Source organism: Agelaius tricolor, unplaced genomic scaffold, assembly GCF_023055355.1.
Source record: "Agelaius tricolor isolate 1412-34295 unplaced genomic scaffold, bAgeTri1.0.p SCAF_32, whole genome shotgun sequence".
Lineage (NCBI taxonomy): Eukaryota > Metazoa > Chordata > Aves > Passeriformes > Icteridae > Agelaius > Agelaius tricolor.
The window spans coordinates 4003175-4026801 of NW_027269292.1; the positions used below are offsets into that span (position 1 = coordinate 4003175).

At 41.9% G+C, this 23627-nt stretch overlaps 1 protein-coding gene across 4 annotated transcripts in view; it reads left to right on the forward strand.

Moving 5' to 3' along the window:
• Nucleotides 1-23627, forward strand: part of CEP112 (centrosomal protein 112) — a 194988-nt gene that overhangs the window by 69299 nt on the left and 102062 nt on the right. For all 4 annotated transcript variants that reach the window (XM_071451527.1, XM_071451526.1, XM_071451529.1 and 1 more), the window contains exon 20: nucleotides 4004-4186. In XM_071451527.1, the coding sequence (XP_071307628.1) occupies nucleotides 4004-4186 (183 nt within the window). The remainder of the gene's footprint in view (nucleotides 1-4003; nucleotides 4187-23627) is intronic.

Below are 23627 nucleotides of genomic sequence, written 5' to 3' on the forward strand. Positions count from 1 at the left end.
TCCAGCCCTCAGTTCAGTCGTGCCAAAACAGTGCTTATAAAATCATCCTGCCTTGCAAAACCATATTTTATATAGGTGTTACTTAAAATATTTCTGGAATTGCGGACATAAATTTACATGAATTTTCATACTTTGGTGTCAAATATTTATTGTAGCAGTTACATTTTTCAAAGAGGTAGTGAGCTAACTAATTTCCTTTCCCTCCTTTGGGGACTCTAAAAAGAATTTCAAAGGCGTGCTTGTTCTTGAGAACAAGTTGAAATTGTTCTAAAATTGAAAAGCCTAAACTTAGCATGTGATGTAAAAGCAAAAACTGGGTAGTAGAAGGCCTTGTCTAAATTAGAGACTTTCAAAAGGTATTTGCTGGTTTTGATTAAATTACAAATCTTTGGCTTGTGAAAACATCTCCTGCCATCAGTGGGCTGCTTATTGTCAATCTCTGTTCTTCAGGCGTGCTAACAGCAGCAGGATTTCACCTTGGCTCTGTATTAGACTGTCCCTTGTTTTAGCAAATTGTCCTAAAGCACCTCCCCTTGTGAGTGCAATTCCATCTGCCTGTGTTCACTGGCTGAGCTGTCACTGGCCTGGGCACAAGCCATGCTGCCAGATTTGTTTGGCATCTTTTTGTGGGAGTGAACAACAAGGGACTGTCACAATTCTTGCACAATTCTTCTTTTTTAGCCCTTTGTTAAGAATTTAATTTTCTTCTTAACATCCTTTTCTCTGCAAAAAATAAGGAAATTTTAATTTTGGTTAAAAGATAAATTTAGAATAAATAGTGTCATTAAAAGCTAAATTAAAAATAAGTAGTGTAATTTTGATGACAGTTTAGTAAATCACCTGTTGGCTGTTGCCTTGAACGTTGTTCTATCACACTGTGTAGAAACAAAAAATGAAGAATTCAGCTAGGAAGAGATCATAATTTTCAAATATTTGTGTTAGTTGATAACAGCAGTGGTAAGAAAGGCTCTCTCAGGTCAGACAGACATTCCTGCTTGGTTTTGTGTCCAGGCCATGGCTGGAGACAGGAACAGATGCACAGGGAAGGGAATGAGAGATTTTCATCTTTGAGAGAACAAGATGAGGAAACATCCAAGGCACAATGAATGCCCTGTGATTATGGTAATGGGGCACACACGATTATTTAATGAATGTTTCCTTTCAGCCTCGCCCCTAATGCCCATTGTGAGCCTCGTGTTGCTTGTCTGGCTGAAATGTATAGCACCTACCAGTGCCTGTCCCTGGACACTGGAGTGCTGGAGTGGAGCAGGCACTTGAATGTGATCTGATGAAGTGCTCAGCATCAAGGGGTAGATGCAGCAAGATCTCAACATGACAGAATTTTTGAAGGAGGTGGTTTTGTTATATCATTCATAAAGGCTCTCTCTACCTCAAAGAGTAGACAGAATCTGTCTGGTTTGTGAAGAATTAATACAATTTTTATGCAGTTTCCTGTGATGAAGTCCTGTTGTTGCTGAAAAGCAGCATGGATTTTCTCTTTCCGTTTTTTTTGTATATGTTAATTTTTTTCCTTTAAAAAAACAATCCAATAAAAATAAAAGAATGGGAGAGGGAGGAGTGGAAGAGAAGCCATAGTGCTTGGCAGCAGTTCTGAGGGGAGCAGGAGCTTCAGGGAGTGCTCACCAGGGCAGGGAATGGCTGCTCAGTCACTTTGTGCTCTTTATTTTGTTGGTTGGGAATGTGGAATACCTGCTAATATTCATTAGGGAAGATGGGTGTGGAGGCCTCTGAGGGATGAAAATGCTTTGGTCCTCATCCTTTCTCTCCTCTCCTGTTTCTCCACCTCTGCTCCCTGCCAGAAACATCTTAAAGTACCAAACCAAAACCATCATGGGGAATACGTAGCTTTAAATGAGGAGGGTTTTAAAATTTTTCTTCAACAAATTTGCCTTTTGTAAAACACCTCCTCTCATGGTACCACTCTTTCTCTTGCCATGGACGAGCTGAGGGGACACCCCTCCTGCTGAAGGACCTTTTGCTTGTTCCACCTATGAGATGAAAATCTTTGTGTCTATAAATGCTGAAAGTGAAGAGATTACTAAACAAAACAATTTACTTTGGTTGGTGTGGTAAAGGTGTAAAGAGATGGAGAAGCAGGATGTGTTCCTTGCTCCCTCTGGGTCGCGTTCCCTGCCTGCTGCCCTGGCTTCTGACAAAAAAGTGACATCTCCAATAATTGAAGCTCCCCACAGCAAACTGCCTTCACCCAGACCTACATGGAACAGCCAGCTGAAAACCCAATAATTAAGACAGCAAAATGTTTGAAGGGAAAGGCCTCTCCTGTTGACATGATTTCTTTTTAATCAGGTCTTATTTACAAAGGAACACTAAAAATGTTTTCTCCTAAATCAGGCAAAGGCTCTACAGTTATTTTAGGGAGCAACAGCTTTTTCTCTTAGGCACAGGATGGACACCGCAAGCATCCAAGAGAAGCCAGGTTTGTACAGAAACCTTGGGCAAAAACCTGGCGTAAAGAACTTGGTGTGAGGATGCCAGGCCTAGCCTGGAAAATGTGAGGGGTTAACCCCTGCAGGGACTTCAGGCATCCCCTAATGAGCTCTTTAGTGTTATTAAATAATGTAGATACGTTAAACCGTGCAGTGTTGCATCTGTTCTTCTCCTTGCTCCGTTTGTGGAAGGATGCTCCCAACCACGGCATGGACGGCACGTTTCCCTTTTAAACTTGCAACACGCTGATCGGCACTTTGAGAAAATGCCCTTTTTTTTAAAATTTATTTTAACTTGGCTTCAAATTTTCCCCGCGGAAGCCGAACAACCAGCTGATATCATTCCAGAATTGAATGCTACAGCTTTAAGATAAGGTGCCGGGCGCTCTCGGCGCTCACACAGCGGCTCCTCCCGTCCGCTCTTTTTTTCCTTTCTCATGCTGAAAATACCCCACCATGTTCACGATAAGAGATTTCTCTTTTTTTTTTTTTTCGTTTTTTTTTTGTTATTTTTCTTCCTTCCCCCCCTTCCTCCTTCTCCGAAATCCACCAAAACTGAAGAAAAATCCAAGTGACTGTTCTTAGCAGCTGTGTGGCCCGGAGTTCAGTGGGGAAGCGGCTTCCTGCCGTCCCTATTCATCACCTGCTTCAAAGGCGGCCTGGCCGCTCCAGTGTGCAGGCCAGGTAGGGTGCCTTTGTGCGCAGGCGGGAGGATTAATATCAAAGCTGCAGCAACCAGGCCCTTGGTCTCAGGCTGCCATTCAGGCAAGCGGGGAGAGGCTAAGAGTGGCCAAGGTCACAGCATCCAGTGTGGTGCGGACTGGGAACGGCTCCTGAGAATAGAGGGCTTCTTATGAAATCATGGTGCAAGCTTGCGGCACAGCAGGTGCCCTTCTGGAACACATACATCTGTTTATGTTGGGATAGCGTAGCTGACAACGGGATAATAGAGCTTTGTTTTTTTTATAATTTTCTTGCTCTTTTTTTTTTTTTTTTTATTTAAGGGGAAAAAAAAAGACAACTCTATGCGCCAGCGTTGAGGAATATCGCAGGAAGAGCGTTCGCTTTGGAAATCATAAAGAATTCTTGCAAAGCTTTAATTGCTGGGGTGGGGGGTTGTGTGTGTGTATACTTAAGCGAAGGGGCGAGCAGGCTGCCTATTAACCATTTAGGATCCTCAGTCCTGCTGAGTGAGGAGCAGCAGCGGGATACGGGGGCACCCGCCACACAATGCGACAATGCCTCCCCTTTTTTTTTTTTTTTTTTTTTTAATATATTATTTTTTCGTACGCTTCCGACATTTGTACCAACAAATTGGGTAAGGATGCGCTGGATTTGCTCGGTTGTCTCCATTGTTGGGATTGTCTGGAGGAATTCTGTCACGCTAATGGTGGCTTTTTAAGAGGTGAGGTAATAGTGACGTAAAAATAAAATTGCCAACTTGATGAAATTAAGGGGGAAATTAAGCTGTAGAGGAGTTGTCATGACGACAAGGATGTTCTATTGATGAACTGTACTCCTCCCTGTCCAATCAGATAGTGGAGCTGAAGCTGGAGCATGAACAGGAGAAGACGCACCTATTCCAGCAGCACAACACAGCACACGAATGCCTGGTCCGAGACCATCAACGGGAGATGGAGAAACTGGAGAAGCAGCTTCGCGCTGCCATGGCAGAGCACGAGAGCCAAACTCAGGACTGCAGGAAGCGAGACGGCCAGGTAACGATCAATAACACTTGAAAGGCACCCGCTTATTAGAAATTGCTGATAATGAGTGTTTCCTGTTTGCCAGCATTGTTGGTGGTGCTCGCTGGGGGAGCATTTGCGAAACTGGCACATAAACGTGATTTCGATTTTCTTTTTTTTCCTTTTTTTCTTTTTCCGCTTTCCCCCCTCCCTTCCTACTGCTGAATAGGGCTTTAACTGCAAAAACCACAGGTAGCCAGATTAAAAATCCCATGGTGCGCTATAACTCGGCCTATTTATAATCTTGTCTCATTTTCTTTCAAGATGGATTTGTTTAAGAAAAAAAAGGTATCTGTTCTTTTTCCCCCCCAGCCCTCACAGTCACCCCTCCTTTTCTTCTTCCTGGGCAAATCCATGTGAATTATATCTGCTTCGTTCGTGTGCTTTTTTTTGTTTTAAATCTCTGCAGGTAACTCACAAATGGCTTTATTTCCTTTTGTTCATGTCTTTTTTGTTTCAGTTTTTGTATTCTAGATTTGCATTGTGCGTTTGGTTCCGTGTGTCGGATGTTTGATAAGATGATGTGGGTTTGGGGTCGCTTACCATCACGTTTATTTTCCTACACACACGTACCCCTCCCATCCTCCATCTCTGTGGTCACTGTTGGAAGCCATTTGGCAGAATAACCCCCAGCTGAGGTAGCATTTGACTCTTCAAACTTCTGGATGAAATGCACACTGTCAGCATGGAAAATGATCTTTATGAGTTTTCACTTCAAAAACCATCTTACTGCCTTTTTTTCAATGTATTTTGTAAGGACGGCGTGGTATATTTTCCTAAGAGCCTTTATTAAAAAGGCCTGCAATGGCAATATTCTAAAAACTAAGGTGGTTTTCTAGTTTAAAGAGTTTACAGAAAATAATCTTTCCTAAGCAGCGTTAGAATTGCTTATCACGCATGGATTATTTTGTACCCAAACTGGACATTTTGGTAAAGCATCTTTAGTGACACGTTTTCCGCGCACCACCACCTTCCCTAGGAGATGTTAGGCTCAGACTAAGAGGCATTTTCACTCTACTTTCCTGTAGACTGGTAGGCTGTAGCTTTTACTAACACCTCCAATGGAGCTAAATGAAACTGAATTGTAAATTTACTTTTGAAATCAATTGATTTTTTACTTTGGACGGCTCAGACTATCGAAATCTGGCTTAAGGAAGTCCATTAGGAAGCAAACGGCTTCTTGGGGGAGGTTGAGAGGTATATTGCAAAGCCAGGACTTATTTCTCCATTTCCACCATTGTGGTTTTCCAATGAAAACGGGATATACTTTGTGTGAACACTTGGGCAGGGGATACTCAGGTGGCCTCTGAAAAAAAAATTAAACCTCGCCTTTTATTTTCCGCTGCATTGTAAGAGCGAACAAAGCCTTAAATGGTTCAAGGGATTGGTTTTTATCTTTGCATTTTTTCTTTTTGGCCCAAGATAGATTCATCTCAGCTCTGGATCTGTTTGCGAGTGTCTTTTCAGAATTGTAGCCTCCTCTCACCTGCATTTCTGCTGTTGTTATTTTTTTTTTGCGGACAAGGGCAGAGCTGTAACTCCCACGTTAAAAGAAGGCAGTTTTGGAATGAGCAAAAATATAGAATTATTCTGTCTACACACCAGTGCTCATCCAGTTCCTCTGTTGCTCTGTAACACTGGATACGAAAGGAAAGGGACTCTCTTCAGCAAATCCTGAGAACTGGGAGGTGTCTCTAAGTCCAGCTCTGGTTTGTGCTCTTGGGGGTCGTTTCTGGCAAAGGTTGGAACCCAAAGTTTGGTTGTGCTTTCTGTTTGCAGGGGGATCAACGATGCTACTACAGGTGCTCTGTGGAAAGCTGGGAATTTTCACAGCTATTGGGGGAATCTGAACAGTCTGAAAAGCAGAGTTTGGCCTTTTTACAGAGCTTTTCTTTGTAGTTTGAATATCCCTGTACAGTCGTTTGAACATTGCTGCCATGAGAATGACATGTAAATCAGGGAAGAAAGGGCAGTTGCTTTGACAAGAAGAGCTGTTGTTTGTTTAAATTCTAGTGAGACCCTCCCAGCTTTCAAGGACGCAGATTTTTCCATTTGGGAAAATAAATTGCTCTTCGTTCCTTCCTCTGGTCTTTGTATTCAAATCCGCCTCCGTCTTCGCACTGAGCTCAACAGACAATACTGGTGTTTCTTATGGAATTATAGCCCAGATTTTTAATTTTTTTTTTTTTTTAATCTTCACATATGTTTACTAAAAATGCGTGTTTTGGACATGTGATGTGACTAACAGCCAATATCCTTTATGAAACATTTATCAGGCTCTAAACAAAGGTAACCCACTCATTTAATGGGTGTTTAACAACACTGCATTTTAAAAACCTGTTAAATTGGAACCATCTTTGACAGCAGTAATTTTTAGGAGTGCTTTGTGTCGCAGCGAAGGTGAGATGAAATAGGAGCGGAGGCCATTTTGCTTGGCGAAATGAAAAGTGGATTTGCTGGGTTATTCAAAAAATTTAAATAATAATTAGTGTTAATCACATATGAGTAGCTTGGTTCGAAGGACCTATCTGCTCAGTGTTGGGTGAATGATGTGAAAGCACCATTATTAAAGTATTCACTGGAAGTCTTTCTTAAATCCTGTTCCATATGAAAGAGTAGCGAATACGTATTTCTTAATATATGTGGTTAAAATATGTATTTCTCACTATATTCCTGAAGACAGCTATGACTGAGTACTGCAGATCAATTTCTTTTACTAATACTGTAAAGATTAATTTAGTTTTTTTGTTGCATATCCAAGGTCTCTACTTTCACGTAGGTGTGAAAGACACTATACAAAACAGTTAGATTTTATTCAAATATAAATAAATTTATTAAGGCTTTAATCTCAACTAGAATATAAAAATTAAGATTTGAGTGCCTTGCCAGATATTAATTAAAAATAAAAATATATTATTTCTTTGTGAAGTATAAGTCTAATATATTTTCCAGAAAGAAATTTGATTGAAGCGTATCACCTTTTGTGTTGATGATAAATTTCTGGGTAACGATTGCATTCAGTCTGGATTTCTCCATTTTTAGGAGTCTTGCTCTGATTTTTTCACCTGGGGTTGTAATTCTTGGGGAGGAGTAAATTGACTTGTAGGTCAATAAAAGTCAAAGCAGTACAAAGGCTTTTATGCCATGCTGTGTTCTTGTAGGCTTTTAAATCCTGTGTGTTTTCTATGAACTGCCATAATGTTGTTATTCTTTAAACAGTAGCTAATCACACAGGATTATGTTTTTTTTAATGGGAAGTTTTGAATCACTACTTCTATTTAATTTAGATATTTGGATTTTCTTTAGGAGCATTGTTAAGTTTGCTCATACATTCTGCACCTCCCTAAGTAATTTAGTTTATCCATCAGTTCACAAAACAAGGAGCTCCTTGAATGATGGAGACCTTCCTTTGTTTTAACAAAAGCAGTCTTGCTATGGAATCAGTGATTTTCCGAAGCAAGACTTCAGGTCACAGAGAATATATCCAGTTTGCTTGGTGAAATAAAATAGCAAGGTTAGGAAATTTTAATAACTGAAGCGGAGGGGCCGAGTGTCTGCGGTGCCAGTTGTGCCCTCATATTTCCCCTTTGTCCTTTGAATGTCCTTCTCTCCCCAGCATCTGCCACGTGCCCTCAACCAGCTCAAAGATTTCCATGTTCCAGCTGCTGTACAGAGTTGGATCATTTTCCTGCTCCTTCTTCCACCGTTGACCTTTGGGCAAGAAGAAGAAATGAAATGTACCCCTGTAACATCAAATACAGCGCTTGGCGCTAAAGGAGAGGAAAGAAAGTTTCCATGAGGAAGCTGAATCCTCTTTCCAGGTTCTGTTCTGAGATAATTGGCCAGGCCTCTGTGTTCATCCAGTCGTAATTGGGTCAAGAGCAGCTGGAGCGCTCGGGCGCGTTCTGCCCGCGCGTGTCACTGATGTCACCGTGTTTAATTTTAACAGGCAATGCCTGTGCTCTCAAAAATGAGGCTGCTCTAAGAGATCACTGCTCTTTTGGGGTGTCTTGGGGCTCTCAAGAAACCCTTATTGGTTGGGAAAGAAAAACCTTGAGTAGTTCTGAAGCTGTGTGGACGCAAACATTGAGAGCGGAGCTTGTTACAAAAACGCCGACAAACAGGCTGGAGGTGGTAAGAAGAGTTAATAAGGTGTTATCCCATGGCTGAAGGATCTGTTTCCTTTTTTCCTCTCTTGCTTTGTGAACTTTCCATAATCCCCTTGGCCTTTACCATCCAGGTTTGCTTTCCCTTCTCAGAAATCAGCAGCTCCTCCCCTGGTGTCCCATGTACAGCACATCCCATTCTTTTCTGGCTTCTCTTTGGAAATTTCTTTCTTTGCACTTGGGATCAACAATCTTTCTGCAGCTATTGCTTTGTCTGAATTAATTTGAACCTGTGGAGTTCAAATAAAAAACCAGTAGCAATCACTATTTTCATTCCAGCAATGATACTTATTTCATTCCAGCAGGTTCTTGGTATCTGTTTGTGGTTCTGTGTAGATAATTAGTGTATCAACCAAGTGGAGGAAATAGAGGACATTTATCTTGGCTTCATAAATGTCTGAAGGGTGGCTGTGCTGCTGTGTGTCTGCTGCAGAGCTCTGTCAGCTATTGACAAGAGAAAATACAGGAAAATATCCCAGTAGAGACATTACCTACATGTTTAGTGATCACTTAATACCCAACTCATGCCCAGTTTCTGCCCCTATGCAAATACTGCTGCAACAGTGACTTTGCAGTACTGTACTAATTAATAAGGATTTGGGGAGCATTTTTTTCAGAATAAGAGGCTCTCTTCAACTTTGATTTGAAAGAAGCTATTGTTACCTACAGGTAAATCACTGATCAACTCTTCTGCTTCATGTAATTGTTTGAATATCTCCAGATACCAGTTCCCACATGGTTATTTTCCCAGTATCAGTGGAAGCAATTTGCTTGAGGGGATCTGGAGGGTACACATAGAGGTAGCCTGGGAAACATTCAGATGCTGACAGTGCTACTGAAGTCACTTCTGTTTACAATTTGGAGTAAATAAATTATATTACTCTTCTTTTTTCTTTAACTTCCTTTCCTTTTCTTAGCAGAAGATATCTTTGGCATGAGAAGAAATGCACTGCTTGCAATGCAGGCTTTCTCTGCAGCCAATATGAATCCTGGAGTTGCAATCTAAATATTTGTTTGTTGTATTTTACTTGGAGAGGGGCTCTTGGGCTGCCAGTCAGACTCCTGTAGACAGACAGCCGTTCCCTTTGAGCCTTTCCCAAACAAAAGCTTTTAGCTATATTGCAGCATGTTTAATTTACCACCAGTCAGCCCAGGATAATGAACATGACTGTTGATGTAAAGTATTTAAAGTACCAAATATTTGTTGCAGCACTTGTGTGGTTTTCCTTGGTTGTTATTCACAGTCTGCTGACTCAGGGCTGCTGTGGATCCCATTGATGGGGAATATCTGCTGAAATCAGGGAGCTGGTGCTGTGTCCCAGGGAGATGTTCACTCTGGGCTTTCACTCAGAGCATTGCTGTGAAATGGTCAAATGCAGCAGTTCCTTGTGGAAATACTCAAATATTGTGAACCCAAAGAGCTGGTTTTCACTTGAGTGAATGCAGGGGAGCTGTGGGAAGAGTTTGGGCTGCAGCATTGGCATAATCTTTGAGATAAGGGTTGAAAATGAGCCTTTGCTCTGAACTGGAGCAGGCAGTGCAGGCTCAGTGTTCTCTCCATCAGGGGCTGGGTGTCCTGAGCACATCCCTGTCCCTGCTCAGGTGATCCCACCCTGGCACATTTGTGTTCCTGTGTCCCACTCTGGCTGAGCTGCTGGCTTGGGACACCTCTCAAACACCTGTTGGTCCAGCTGTGCACATCTGGCACTTCCTCCCTTCATGCCCCCTTCAGAGTGTCCTCGGCCATAGTGGGTGATCACCTCTGATGTCTCCAGCGTTTTTCCTTGACTCTCACTCTCCTCATTAGAACTGAAGTGGGATTGGGAGGAATTTGGGGCGGGAGGTGTGACTTCACTCTTTCCTTTTATACTTCAGTCAGCCCAGCACTTGAAATACTTAAAGGACATTTTTGGAAGGCATACATAATAGTGCACAAATTGTCATCTGCTGATTAAAAATGTTAAGTTAACTTAGGAGACAACAGACATTTTGTGCTGTCTACAGTGTATGTAAAAGAGAAAGCAGTTGCCATAGAAACTAGCTCATCACATAATATGAACTCTGAATCTGAGATGGAGTTCTTTTCAGCAAAATGGACTTTCTGTTTCTACAATATGAAATTGAATATATCTGGTAATTATTATAACATTGCAACCAGTGTTTTTATATTCTTTTCTTGTTTCATTTTAAATGTTGGCAGCTGAAGGTGGAGTGTATAATTTCACCCATCTAGGGGCAGGGTGTAGATCGTATGACAATCATTTTATTTTATACCAGCACTCCTTGATTAGGAAGAAGTGATTGTTTCCTGCATAGATGTTAATGAACATAGAATAATTTCTCTGAATAGAAGTGAGATCAGTTTTACTCATCAGTGAGATGTAAAGGATCTTTATGCCAGGTTTTAACACATCCACTAGGTGTGGCTTTGCAGGCAGGGTTTGTGTGTGATGGCTGCAAGGAATGATTAACACTAATAGACAATAAGCTGTGCATGGTGTGAAATCATTTCTCACATTAAAGTTACAGTAAGGAATTCTGAAATGATCAAGTACAAACAGGTGCCATGTACAAACAGGTAGTAACTGCAGCTTTTGAGGTGGTGTAATGTAATTTCTAAGCAGAGAGGCAAAAATACTGTGTTAGTCTGCAGAAACAATCAATTTACAATACAATCTCGATATTTTGATTTGATTTATCTCTTGATTCCTTTGATTTGATGAAAGGAGCTTGTGCTTTCTACGTGAGGATCAGTGTATAGCAAAGCCAGGCTCTGAATTTGCTTATTGATATTACCTCCAATTGTGTCCAAGTCTTCAAAGTGTAGTTTCTATGATATTGGATTGTTCCAAATATTACAACTAAACGAATCCAGTAAATGTCTGCTGCACAGAGGAGGGAATGCTTGCTCACAACTTTATTAATGGTTTTTAGTTCTTTTGAAAATTGCTTTTTTTGTGTTACCTTGTAATGTGTTTGAGGCAGTTGTTGAATAGAAGGAAGTTGACTTCTCCTAGTCCATAGAACAAGTGCAGCAATTTGGAAAACAGCAGTGCCATCCACTTCAAACGTTCCCCTGAGTGCTGAAGGGACATCCTCTAATGGGAGACCAGCATTCATTCTGGAGTTTTTTCACAGCATCATAGAATAATTTGGGTTGGAAGGACCTCTGGAGGTCACCGTGCCCAACCTCCTGCTCAAAGCAGGTCTGACTTCAAAACCACATCACGTTGCTCAGGGCCAAGTCCAGCTGAGTTTAGAAAAACCTGCACTGGTGGAGATTTCACAGCCTTCTTGAGCCAAATGCTCCAGAGCTTTACCAATCCAGTGTGAAATCCCTTTTCCTGGATGTGCAGCTGGAATATCTGTTAAAAGTTGGATCTGTAGGTTCAAGAAGAATCTGCCTCTGTCTCCTCCACAATTCCTTACGCTCAGTTGAAGACAGAAAATTGATTTCTCTTTGGTTTTCAGTTCTCCAAGCTGAGTAAACCTGGCTTGGTGAGCTCCCTGCAGGTCCTGGTGGTCCATTCCTCAGCTTGCAGGGTTTGAGGTCCCTGTGGATGGCACCCTGCTCTCCACACTGGCTGCTTACCCAGGAAATGCCATGCACAGTGTGGCAGAGTCACTGTGTCCATCATGCAGGGCTTTGGAGCAGGTTTCAGCTCTATCAGCCCCATCTGAGCTTTGACAAGTGCCACTTGTTGGCTGACTCTTGGCTCCTGTTCAAACCCTGTGAGCTGTCTGCTCACACTGGAGACAGGTCTCTGCTCATCCCTCCAGCCTGTGTCACTTCAGTTTGACTGGACAGGCCCTGTAAAGCCTGTATCAAAACCTTGCTAAAATCATAAATGACACTGACACTTCTCCCCTTTCACTGCAGGAGACAATCACTTTATTGAAGCCTGCCTTGCCCTGGTTTATCCAGCTTGCTGTTCCCAGTGACTCTTTTATGCTTCCTGTGCTTGGAAATGAATTTCATGGAGTTTTACACCATCATTTTTCCAGGGATGTAGGTTAGGGTGTCCTGTCTGTGATTGCCTACTAAGGTGCTATGTATTGCAAATTAAGTAGTTAAATTTCTTAGAGTGTGTTTTTTTCTCTAATCCCTTCTCTAAAGGAAGATTATCCAAAATCAATTTAGTCTCTCTTCCTTAGGTCATCAGATGTTAATTCCATTCACTCACTGCCACCATAAATCAAGTTTTGAACAGTAGTCTGGCTGTTAAATGATATATATCTTGATAGGAGAGATTCTGTGATCTGCTCAGTTCCTCAATTCAAAGGTATTTTAAATACCAAGTGAAAGAATGAGACACTGGGTGAGAAATGGTGACAATCTGTAGTTTGGAATGTTAACACCACTCGTTTTGGCAGCAATACTGCTCGTAAAACAATAAGATCCATATGGATGCTAATTTTCCCAATTTTGAGTAATAAATACAACCTCTTTATGGTTTAAGTAATGATATTACTCAATACCACTGCAGGGTCCAGTAGATGGTTTCATGATGAGGTAATAAATAGCGATTTTGGAGAGCTGATTTATTTGTGTTTTTCTTTTATGTGGTTTCTGATGGGGGAAGAAGAAATCCCAGAGCCAGTGCAAAGCCTTGCCTTCTCCTGTAGCTGACATACTTTGGCTGAAGATATGTCAGCTGAGAAATATGAGCCCATCCATACAGCTCTGCACGCTCCCACATTAAAGTATTATAAAGGAACCTTCAAGTGGAAAACCAGTAACAAATTGCAGCTGAGATGCTTATGGCAAATTGCACTGCCCTGAGTGCCCCACCACTGCTCTGCCTGTTCCTCCACACGCTGCTTTAGCCTGGAAGGGAAATGGGAGCCTCCTCTGGTTTTTCCTCTGTTTCACAGACAGGAGCTGCAAGGGGGACAAGCCCCAGGCCCCCATGGTGGGTTCCTGCAGGCTGGGATGATGCTGCTGGCACAGACACAGCCTTGAGTGTTTCACCACTGAAATCTCTGCAGCTGTTTCCCCACTGGCCCAACCCCGGCCTCTCTAGCAACTCCTCCAAGTCATTGCTGCCTCAGAAGTATGGAATTTGCTGTCCCATCCCATGGAGGGGCAGCCAAATGCTGTGCACTGCTCCAGCCCTGCTCCCACCCCAGTGCCATCCCTGGTGTATGCTCCCAGCTCCAGCAAGCCCAGCTCCAGCCCCTCTGAGCTGCTCCAGCCCCTTTCCCACCAGAGCATGGACTCTGGGCACACCTCACCCCACACAGGGAGGGCTGGGGGTGTCCCCTGCCAGTTCTGAGCCATTGGTGACAAAGAGGTGCCAGCAAAGGGCTCCTGACTGGGTTGTTGGGATGTGCAAGCCAGGGAGATGGGACAGCACTGTGCAGTGCCAGGAATCTGCTGGACCTAACCCTAACCCTAACCCTTTCCCACCAGAGCATGGACTCTGGGCACACCTCACCCCACATGAGGTGGGCTGGGGGTGTCTCCTGCCAGTTCTGAGCCATTGGTGACAAAGAGGAGCCAACAAAGAGCTCCTGACTGGGTTCTGTGGGATGTGCAAGCCAGGGAGATGGGACAGCCCAGTGCAGTGCCAGGAATCTGCTGGAGCTGGGTGGTGCAGCCCCTGGGGCACTGGCTGTGTGCTCTGGGATCATCTCCTGCAGGGACCCAGCTCAGGAGAGCCCATTCCCCATCCCCACCTCTGAGCAGGGGCTCTCAGGCAGGAGCAGCTGCCCTGGCACAGCCCTGCAGAGCCCAAATGAGCCTTGGTATCGCTCCACATTTCCCATCCTGATTCATTATCTCTTGTCTGTTCTGCTGCCATTTGGTGTTTCTGTTTTCCCTCACACCTAGATAAGAGCAGGGATTTTAGGTTCTGCATTTGGGGACATTCCAGATAGAGAAAACATAGAGTCCTCAGCTGAGGCTGTGCTGGCCTCAGACATTTCAGCTCACAGAACTGTGCATGCCTGCTCTGCAATTTTTCTTTTTCCTTTTGAATTTTTTTTTTTTTTTTTTTTAAGAAACAAACTAGAAATAAAACCCATTCTTTTAAAGTGCAGGGATTATTTTCAGTATGGAGCTCAGCCCAGTCACCTTTGAAGAAATGATTGTCACCTTACCTGAACAAAACTGTTTCTTCATTTGAATGAGTGGCACAGACTGTGACAGTGATTTAAGGTCTTAAGTGTTGATTTCATGCAAGGAAATATTTTTCACAGTATGACTTTAAAGTAGACTTTTTTCCCCCAATTACTCTACATGTTGGCAGCAAATTAGCTTTGAGGGAATATTGTGCACATCATAGTTCTCTGTTGATGTATTGGGGAGTCATTTTTGGATCTTTTAGCTCAGTCAGACCAATGACTGACGTTGTTCATGTCTTCCCTTTCTGTGGATTTGAAAGACTTCCTTTTGACAGGGAGGGTGAGATGGAAAAAAAGCAGCCAAAGTACAAGAAATGATTGGCAAAGTGATGATATCATCCAGTGTTCAAAGACTCTGCAAATTGAAGCTTATTAAGGTGACATTTTGTCTTCTATTCAGCACTAATTGGAATCATGCCTGGGTGCATGATGTGGAAGGTACTTAATACCTGAGTGTTTATCATGACAAAGTGACAGGAATCGATGTCAGGGATGCTGTAGATTTCTGTTTAATGGAGAAAACAATATATTTCAAACTGCAATTACATTTCTCAGAGTCATTTGTATTCACGTGTCTGAAAGTCCTCCTAAAATAACACAAATAAGAAAACTTAACTTTTGACCCCTCAAATAATCAACCTGATCATGAATATTCCATTTTCAGGTTTTAGACTTGTTCTTCAGAGTTCATAAAATCATCACTAAGGTAGTTTAAGGGAAAAAAAAAGGCAAAAAAAAAAAGGGACAAAATCTTCTGACACAGTGTTTTCACTTGAAACAGATCTGAAAATCCCACGAAGAGTGAACTCCATCTTCCACACAGGTGATACAATTCTTCTAAAGTTACCTCTGACAGCTTGAGTTCTTTTGTAGACTCTGCTTTCTGCTGTATTGGCATCTGTAAAATGAGTTTAGAAAAGAGAAACAGCGGAGAAAGTGATTTTTGGAAAGGCAGCTGCTGCAAACACAGAGTACACTGGAAGATTTGAAGGAAGCTGCTGTATTTGGTATCCTTAGGGATCTCTGGGTTGGAGGGCACCTGTGTCCTGGCTGGGGTAGCAGCAGGAGCAGTGTGTTACTCTTCATCTTCATCTTGGATCTTATGAAATTCAGATCTTCAATTAAACCTCTACTTTAATATAAAATTAGTATTTATTCAGCAGCTGATGAAAACAATAAGCTGATAGATGGCATTGTTACCTGAAGTGCTGTTTTTAAGGGAGTAGGGATTGACAATTGCAGAGTAATATGTTTTTTAAAAACCCAAACAAAACAGAAACAAGCAAAACAAACAGAAGGAAAAAATGCCACCCCAAACACAAATCAATGGAGTGTGGATGCTCACAGGAATTACTGGCCATTAAGTGACTGATGCAGCTGCCTGTGTGTCCCTGTGAACTCCAGCAGTCCTGTAACTAATGAGATGTTGACAAGCAGTAGTTTAGGGGCTGCTGGTAATTATTTGTATTGCTGGAATCCTCTCGGGGGGCTGAGCCCATGTTGTGTTAGTGAAAACATGGAACAACAGGCAGTTCCTGTCCCTGAGAGCTGGTACCATAATTGTGCTTGTGGGATGCTGCAGGTGGGGGCAGCAGAAGATTGGGCACCTGAGATAAACAAGGTTTATCAGTTGGTTTCTCTCTAGGTTGGTGTGGTTGGAGGAGGGCAGCAGAAGACACAGCACACGAGCTGCCTCCTTTGAGTGCCTCTAATAACAAAAAATCACATCAAAACACATCAAAAAATGCCCTTGCATGATTTGTCTGTAGCTCTAAGAGACAGCTGAAGAGTGCTGGCCCCTTGCCATGCCTGCAGTGGCTGCTGCTGTCAAAGCTTCTTGTGTCACTGTAAGGAGAAGGAAAAGTGTTTGTCTGAGGTGGGAGATGAGCACATGAAGAACATTTTTGTCTGTGCAAAGTTTGGGAACCCCTGTAGTGATTGCCAGGCTTCCAGACATGCTGGTTCTTCAGCCTACTCAAGTTTGGTAATAACTGACTGGAAGCCTTCTGAAGCTGTGTATTGCATGGATTTCCTCATGGGAAAGCAAATTTAAAGAATAATTTGTTATTGTTCCTTTTATCTTTTGGATGCTGTTGTTGGGGAGGGCAGGGGGAGTGGAGGGAACAGGACCCAAGCTGTAAATATACCATTGGTAATTAGACAGAAAATATTAATTTTTCCTGCTAAAATCAGTTTGGGATACATGAGGGAGTGTGTTTGTGTGTATATATGTGTCTGAGTGTGTGTATGTATTATTGCCCTCTAATGGATAGAGTCTGAATGGCTCAGCTTTGTCTGCTTATATGGGGCTTGTAGAAAATATTATTTTCATGATGTCTAATATTTCCCATTTTTGAAGAACTTTATGATGTTCATTCAGAATTCTGATGCATCTTTTGTGAGTAACATTCCTTTAGTTTGTGTAATTAATTTGGAATTCTGTAGAAAGTCCCACAGCTTAGAGAAGTGCCTTTTCTTTGTTCTCTGAAGGTTTATTTCAGCTCAGCTGTAACTGCTTGAAATTCAACATTTTATTCTGCTATTTTTACCACAGTGCCAACATAATAACTGAATTTTGAACAGATTTCTGTACAACAGTGACATCAAGGGCCTTTTGGATGTGTAGATCTTGCTCCTTTGCTTTCTTCCATCCAGAGCACGTCCCTGTCCCACCACCAGGCATCCAGGATCTGTCCAACTCCTGAGATGGGGATGGGAGAGGGAATGAGCTCTGCTCTGGTTGAGGGGTGTTCCAGGGGCTGCTCCACCCCATCCTGCTGAGCAGCTTCCTGCCTGCTCCCAGGTGTTGTTTGTTTTCTAGGAAAAGTGACAGAAGTGTGTAATGTAACATTAATTCAGGCTGAGTTTTCAAATCTACATGAGATCCTGATAAAGCCAAATGGTCTAATGATGTGTGGTAGGTTAGGGTTTGTTTTGCTTTTTAAATAAAACTGTCTTTGAAGATATAACTGTGGAATGACTCAAGGAGGAAGATTGGGAATGGGAATACAATTGTCTGTGCTGACAGTTGTCCACTTCTCCATATTCTTTATAGTGGAATCCTAACTCCACCATGTTCTTCCTAGCAGGGCTCTGTTTCCATTCAATAAATACATGTGGGGGAATTCCATTTCAGAATTATGTTTTTTCTCTCTGCAGCCATGTTCTTTTCCTTCTCAAGCTTTGCAGTGCTTGCTTTTGCAGCAGGATAACTGAGCAGCATTTGGGACAGGCAGCAGAGCAGCCCTGGCTCAGGGCTTCCTTCACCTCCTGCTGCAGATCCAGGGAGCACTGAGTGTCCAGAGCCACCTCCCTCCCCTCCAGGAGGCTCCTGAGGGGGGTGTTACACAGACATTCCTGATGGATATGGATTGCAACGAGCCAAATATTCCTACTCATGAAATCCTGTCAATATTCAGGGCAGAACAGCAGCTCATTTCACAAAGCTCCGCTCCAGCACCTCCAATCTCTGCAGGCTTTCAGCTGAGTCCATCACATTTCTATTTATGATCCAATTACAAGCTGAATGTAGGCTGGAAGAGCAGAAGGAGCAGCACATTAATCAAATTCCCTTGTAATGACTGTGTTCTCATGTGGGTGATGCTCTGAGGTGTGATACAAGGTAGGGCACACAGTGCTGGCTTTGCCTGTCCCTGCCCAGGGCTGGGCTGTCCCTGGGCTGTACCTGCTCAGCTTGGCAGGCTTCCACTAAAAGCTATTGTAGTGATGGGAGAGCTTTTTCCTGGCAGCAAAAGAAATTTTCCCTGTGTTTCAGTCTACTACATTTTCCATTTGTGAGGAAAATAGAAAAAATTTGCATATGTTAAGAGAGAGATGAAGGATGTTGCAGGAGCATCTTCTCAGCCCAAGATGGGGATTTTATCTGCATTTCTAAATATTGGTGTTTTTCTTCTGAACATGATGTTTCCTAGCAATATGCTTTTTCCCTTGGAAAAGTTATTTTCCACTTACAATACATTGGCAGCCATTGTTTGTATTGTTCAGGATCAACCCAAGGATTTTTCTAAATGTTATTTTGATTTGATGACTTTGTTCATCAGTGAATTATGAAAGCTCTGATTGTTTAGGGCACAAGAAGGGCACAATGCATTACTGGGTCACATGCTCATTTAATGCATGCACATTGTGGTGGCAGTAGTAATAGCTCCATTAAAGAACAAAAGGTAGCAACACATAGAAGCTCTGGATCTGGCCAATCCCCTCAAATTACCATAAATATTTGAGCAATCTGAATAGTTTTAGACTCTGTAGTAAAGCTTTCCTGTTTTTATCTGGCACCGAAGGAATGTGGAATAAAGTATTCATTTAACAAAGTATAAAAATATGTGTGCTATGCAGTTATAATCATGTGTCATTAATCAGAAAATACTGCAGAAACTCTGACAAATTAAAAACACAAGGATGTGTCTGCAAGGGCTTTTTCAGTCATTAAAAAGCTGCTTCACCTCTCAGGCAAACTATTTAATGGCAACTCCTTGCTCAGTGTACTGACATCTTCAAAGGCTCTGACATCTGTCGGCCTTTGAACTACCATTAAAAAATATTATCCCATTTCCATTCTTTTATGCCCATTTTTTTAATTATAGTCCTTCTTTCAAGTTAGGAACATGGTTGGTTTAAATGATGCTGTCCTTTCGTTTTCAGCCACCCAGCTGCGGTTTGAATAAATTGATGTAGAATCAAAGGCGGGACTTTAAAGGGAAAAGGTTTGATGGACTTGGACTCGGAACCAGATGAGGTTTTATGATGAAAAGGGTTTAATCCCAGCACAGGCATCGCTTCTATCACTCGAGCAGTACAAAGCAATTCATATATATAGGTTCACCAGAAATGATCTATTTTTTTTTTTTTTTTTTACTTTTTTTTTTTTTTAAACAGCACAGATCTCTTCAGGACTTGCAAATGTGGCATTAGCTAATATTCAGAGAGCTGATTTCCTTTCATCCACCAGAAGCTTATGATTATAGTACAGTTCTCGAATTGGAAATGAGAGCTGCAACACAGATTTAAAGCTCTGCTGTCTGATTTGTATTCAATATACATGTCACTGCGGGACAAGGCAGTCTAGGCCGAGCTGTTCAATGAAGGGAAAAACAGTTTCAGCCTCAGAAATTCTGGGGGGGTGGGTGGGAAAGGTACCAATTAATTCTTACCTGTTCTACCTGAGTATTGTGTGGGATACTTAGTGGATTACCCTGTGCAAACAAACCCTTGTGATAAGGTTTCTTTGGCATCTCTGGCATAAGAGGCCGAGGGAATACGCAGGATTAATCAGTAATGGCTCCTAAAGCAGCCATTTATATGGAAGGCAATGTTTGTTTTTCTGTGCCTGAGTTTCAAAGAGGTTTAGCAGAGACAGCCCTGCTATTCCTTTATAGCCATCACCCTCATTAATGTGGTAATTAGGGCTGTGTGAGGAAAGCCAAAATCTCTGTCTCACAAGTGCATCAGAAGCCATTTGTCAAAATTACCACCTCAAGGTATCCAAGAAACAATCTCTCTCCTAGTCCCCTGATCTTTGTGTTAGTTAGTAAAAATGTGCTACAAAATCATGATTTCTTATTTATTTTCACAGAGTAAGATTGTGTCCTTCAAAACAGTGATGCTTTCCAGGGAAGGAAATCAGCAGGTTTCAAAAGTCTGCAAATTCTGTCCCCTTAGAAGGCTGATGTACAGAAAAGAGCCAGCTCCCTTTGGTGCTCTGCCTCCAGTCAACAGTTTCTCCTTCAAACCCTTCCCACAGCTGTTGTTCCCTGCCAGAATATTCAGTTTAGGAGTAGTACATTTTTCCTGATTTCTTAGTGCAATTTTGAGGTTGTGTTTTGAGGTTGTTTTTTTCTCTTTTTTTTCAGGCAGTAATAAATATAAACATGGGCCTTTATAAATGGATTATTTTATTTGACTGCTGTTTCATAGTCTGCATGTTTAGTATGTATTTAGATTTTTATATTTAAACTGTGTATTAATATTTATTCTGAGTACAGTATATCCAAAACAGTTGCATAAATAAATCTGAAGAAATTCCTGCCCCAGGATGCAGTGGCCTATTTGTCATTCAGAAAACGAAGAGGCATCAACTGAATTCAAGGACAAACTGAGAAGGATGAAAAAGACAGAGATCAACAGAAAGGTGCCAGAGGAAGATACTGAGCCAAAAAAGCCTCTCCAATTCAAGAGAGGAAATGTTAGGCAGAGTTTTCATTTATTTTGAACAGATCATCCTGTGATTGATGTCATCTTTCTGAGCTGGAACCTGTGGAGCAGGAGGTTTCCAAAAGGTCTCTGAAGTCAGGAGGGGCACTGTGGAGATGGTGGGAATGGTGCAACCAGACTCGAGGGTGAAGGTGCAGAGAGGGAGACTTGGGCCAGCATAGCTGGGTGTGTGTGGCAATGGGACCATCCCTGATGCCCTCAGTGCCAGCCTAGACCTGAGCTGGTTAAACACCACCTTCTCTAGGATTTCCTCCTCAGGTGGAGAGGACACATTTGTGTGTTTTATATCAGGATTGTCTCTAGACATAGACTGCCAGAATGGGCTTCTTCCAGTGAGAAATTGATTGGAAAAGGAGACAGCCAAAAGTTGGACCTGTGGGTGTAATTGTTCACCTGATTTGTGTGAGCAGCTAACATGAGGATGAAAATTTACTGCTGACTAACAGGAATGCTGCAGCTGTTGTTGCTGCCCTGCAGAAATGAGGGATCCATACACTCAGAAGCTGATTATTTCTTTCAAATCTAAACCTGTGGGTGATGCAACTTTTATTTCTGGAGCTGCTGGAACTCAGGATTCCTGCCCACACATCTTGCCAGTCATGAGGCTGAGAACAAGTTCTTCACATTTGGTTAAAGACTGTCACCTTTGCTGTAGCAGTGTGACATCAGAAATGAGAGAAGTTCCTGTTGCTTGGCATCCTAAACAGAGCAGAACAGGGCAGGTGGTGCTTTGAAATCCTCTGTTGTTGGCCCAGAGAATGACAGCATTGGGTTCCTTAGTTGGCTTCCTGTGATTATACTGGAGTTTTGAAAACTTTCTCTTTTTCACCTCAGTGGCAGTGAAGGCAGGGCTTGGACAGAGGTGGGAGCTGGGAGAGCTCCTCAGGTGCCTGTGGAGATGCTCCTGGCAGAGCTGTGAATGGGAGCTGCTGTCCAAAATGGGCTTTTCTACAGGTGTGAACCTCAGAAATTAAAGATGGCAGATATTTTATGCATGGACAGTTGATTATTGAGGCTTTTCTTTACTGAGGCATCTTGTCTTTGGTTTGTCCTGGCAAGTTTTGTGTCTGATGCTATTTCTGTTGCAGTCGTCATAAAACCCTTATGGGATGTGTGAGGTAAAACTTGGGAATATTCAAAAGTTTTGAGCAACAAATGCATCCAAAATAAAAGTGTGTGATGCTTTTCTAGTGTTTTTTTGAGGCATGGGGTTGTTTTGGTTCTTTTGCTTACAGTGAAATCTTTTCTATAGTTGACAGGCAAAGACATTCTCATAGACAGTGCAGCCTGTTCCTCTTCTGGGGACAAATTGGGAATTACAATACATTTAATTTTGCTGCCTCACAGAGATGAATGTCTGTAGTAATCCTTAATTCTGCAATACATCATGTCTGCATTTAAATCAGAATTACACATTGTTCTGGAAATGTTAATGCTTTTAAATTTAATGTGTGGAAAATTTAAATGCAAATGTTTTTAAAAGCTTTGAATTATGGGATGCTGGACACAAAATGCTCTGAGATTGACAGGTGGCTCTCCCCAGTCCACTGCAGACATCTTTAGGCTCCATTTCTGGATTCCCTTGCAGGAAATTCCTATCCTTCCTTAAATATCAGAAGCTTTTCCTCACTTGCAGAACAAGCTTTACTCCGATGTTATTTCAGAATTGAACATATCCATGACATTCATCTGAGAGGAATATTTGCCTTTCACATCCTGAAATGCAGAAACTAAAGCTTTAGAGTTTTTCATAAAGGAAAACAAGGAAGATGTTTGGTGTCATTTGCATCAATCATCATTTAGGGATGGATTTTTGTGATTTGTACAATGCAGAAAAATGTTAATTTTTTTTTTTAGCCATTCTTCATTTTATTTATGTTTAGCTCTCACAAGTTATTTTAGAGGATCACTGCATTAAACAGGTATTTATGGCTGATTTATTTTCTTATCTCCATCATATTTAAGTTCTAATGATGCAGTTATGTAGGTTGTTATGTGCCTATTTGAGTGTCTCCATTAAAATTCTGGGTAGAAAGACAGAAGGAAATGAGTCCTTTCCTGGCAGGTCCCTTAGCAGTTTTATTCAAATCATTTTGTTTGTACAAGGAAGAATACAAAGGTAAACATTCCTTTCATCAGATAAAAGGAGAGGAGAAAGAAGGAGGAATTTTTAATTTTTGTCTCACTAATCTGTTTCAAGGCAAATTCAGTAAATCAGGGAAGGAGGAACTGCTCTGGATCAGTCTCCAAGGAAAGAGGGCCAAGTCTGTTACAGGTTTTAGAACAGTGAAATGGAAAATGTATTTAATTTATCTCAATTTCAGCTTGGTGAGTAATCCTTTGGCTCACCAGTTCTCTGCATTGTTTTGTTACACATGCAAGCTCAAGGTTCTCCCCTTCAACTTAAACTCATTTTGTTGGGAAGGCAGTGACAATAACCAACCTAGATGAAGTTCTGCTTTCTGGCTGCTGTTAGCTAAATTGGAGTCAAATGGACTTATGTAAATTAAGAAATGGAAATAAGCTCTGTTAATTTTCAGCTCTTTGTGGAGCTGTTCAAATGGATGTCTGATTTTCTTTCTCCCCCCCTCTTTTTTTTTTTTAAGCCCAGTTTCTAGCTTAAGTGCCATTTACATTAACTGGGATTTAGGCATCTGACTGGCTTCTGTAAAAGTCCGGATCTACTTTAGTGCACTTCTTTTGGGGAAAAAAAATCATCAAAATTTGTGTTTTGCTTAATGCCATGTCACAGCAGACCTCAAAAATGTGCTGCCCCTTTCTAAGATGTAGAAAGCAGAGTGAGGCCAATATTTTGAGTGTAACTTTTCCCTGCTGGTTTTTTGATACCTCTGTGTTGCTTGTTTCTTTTCAGCCTTCATAAATACCTG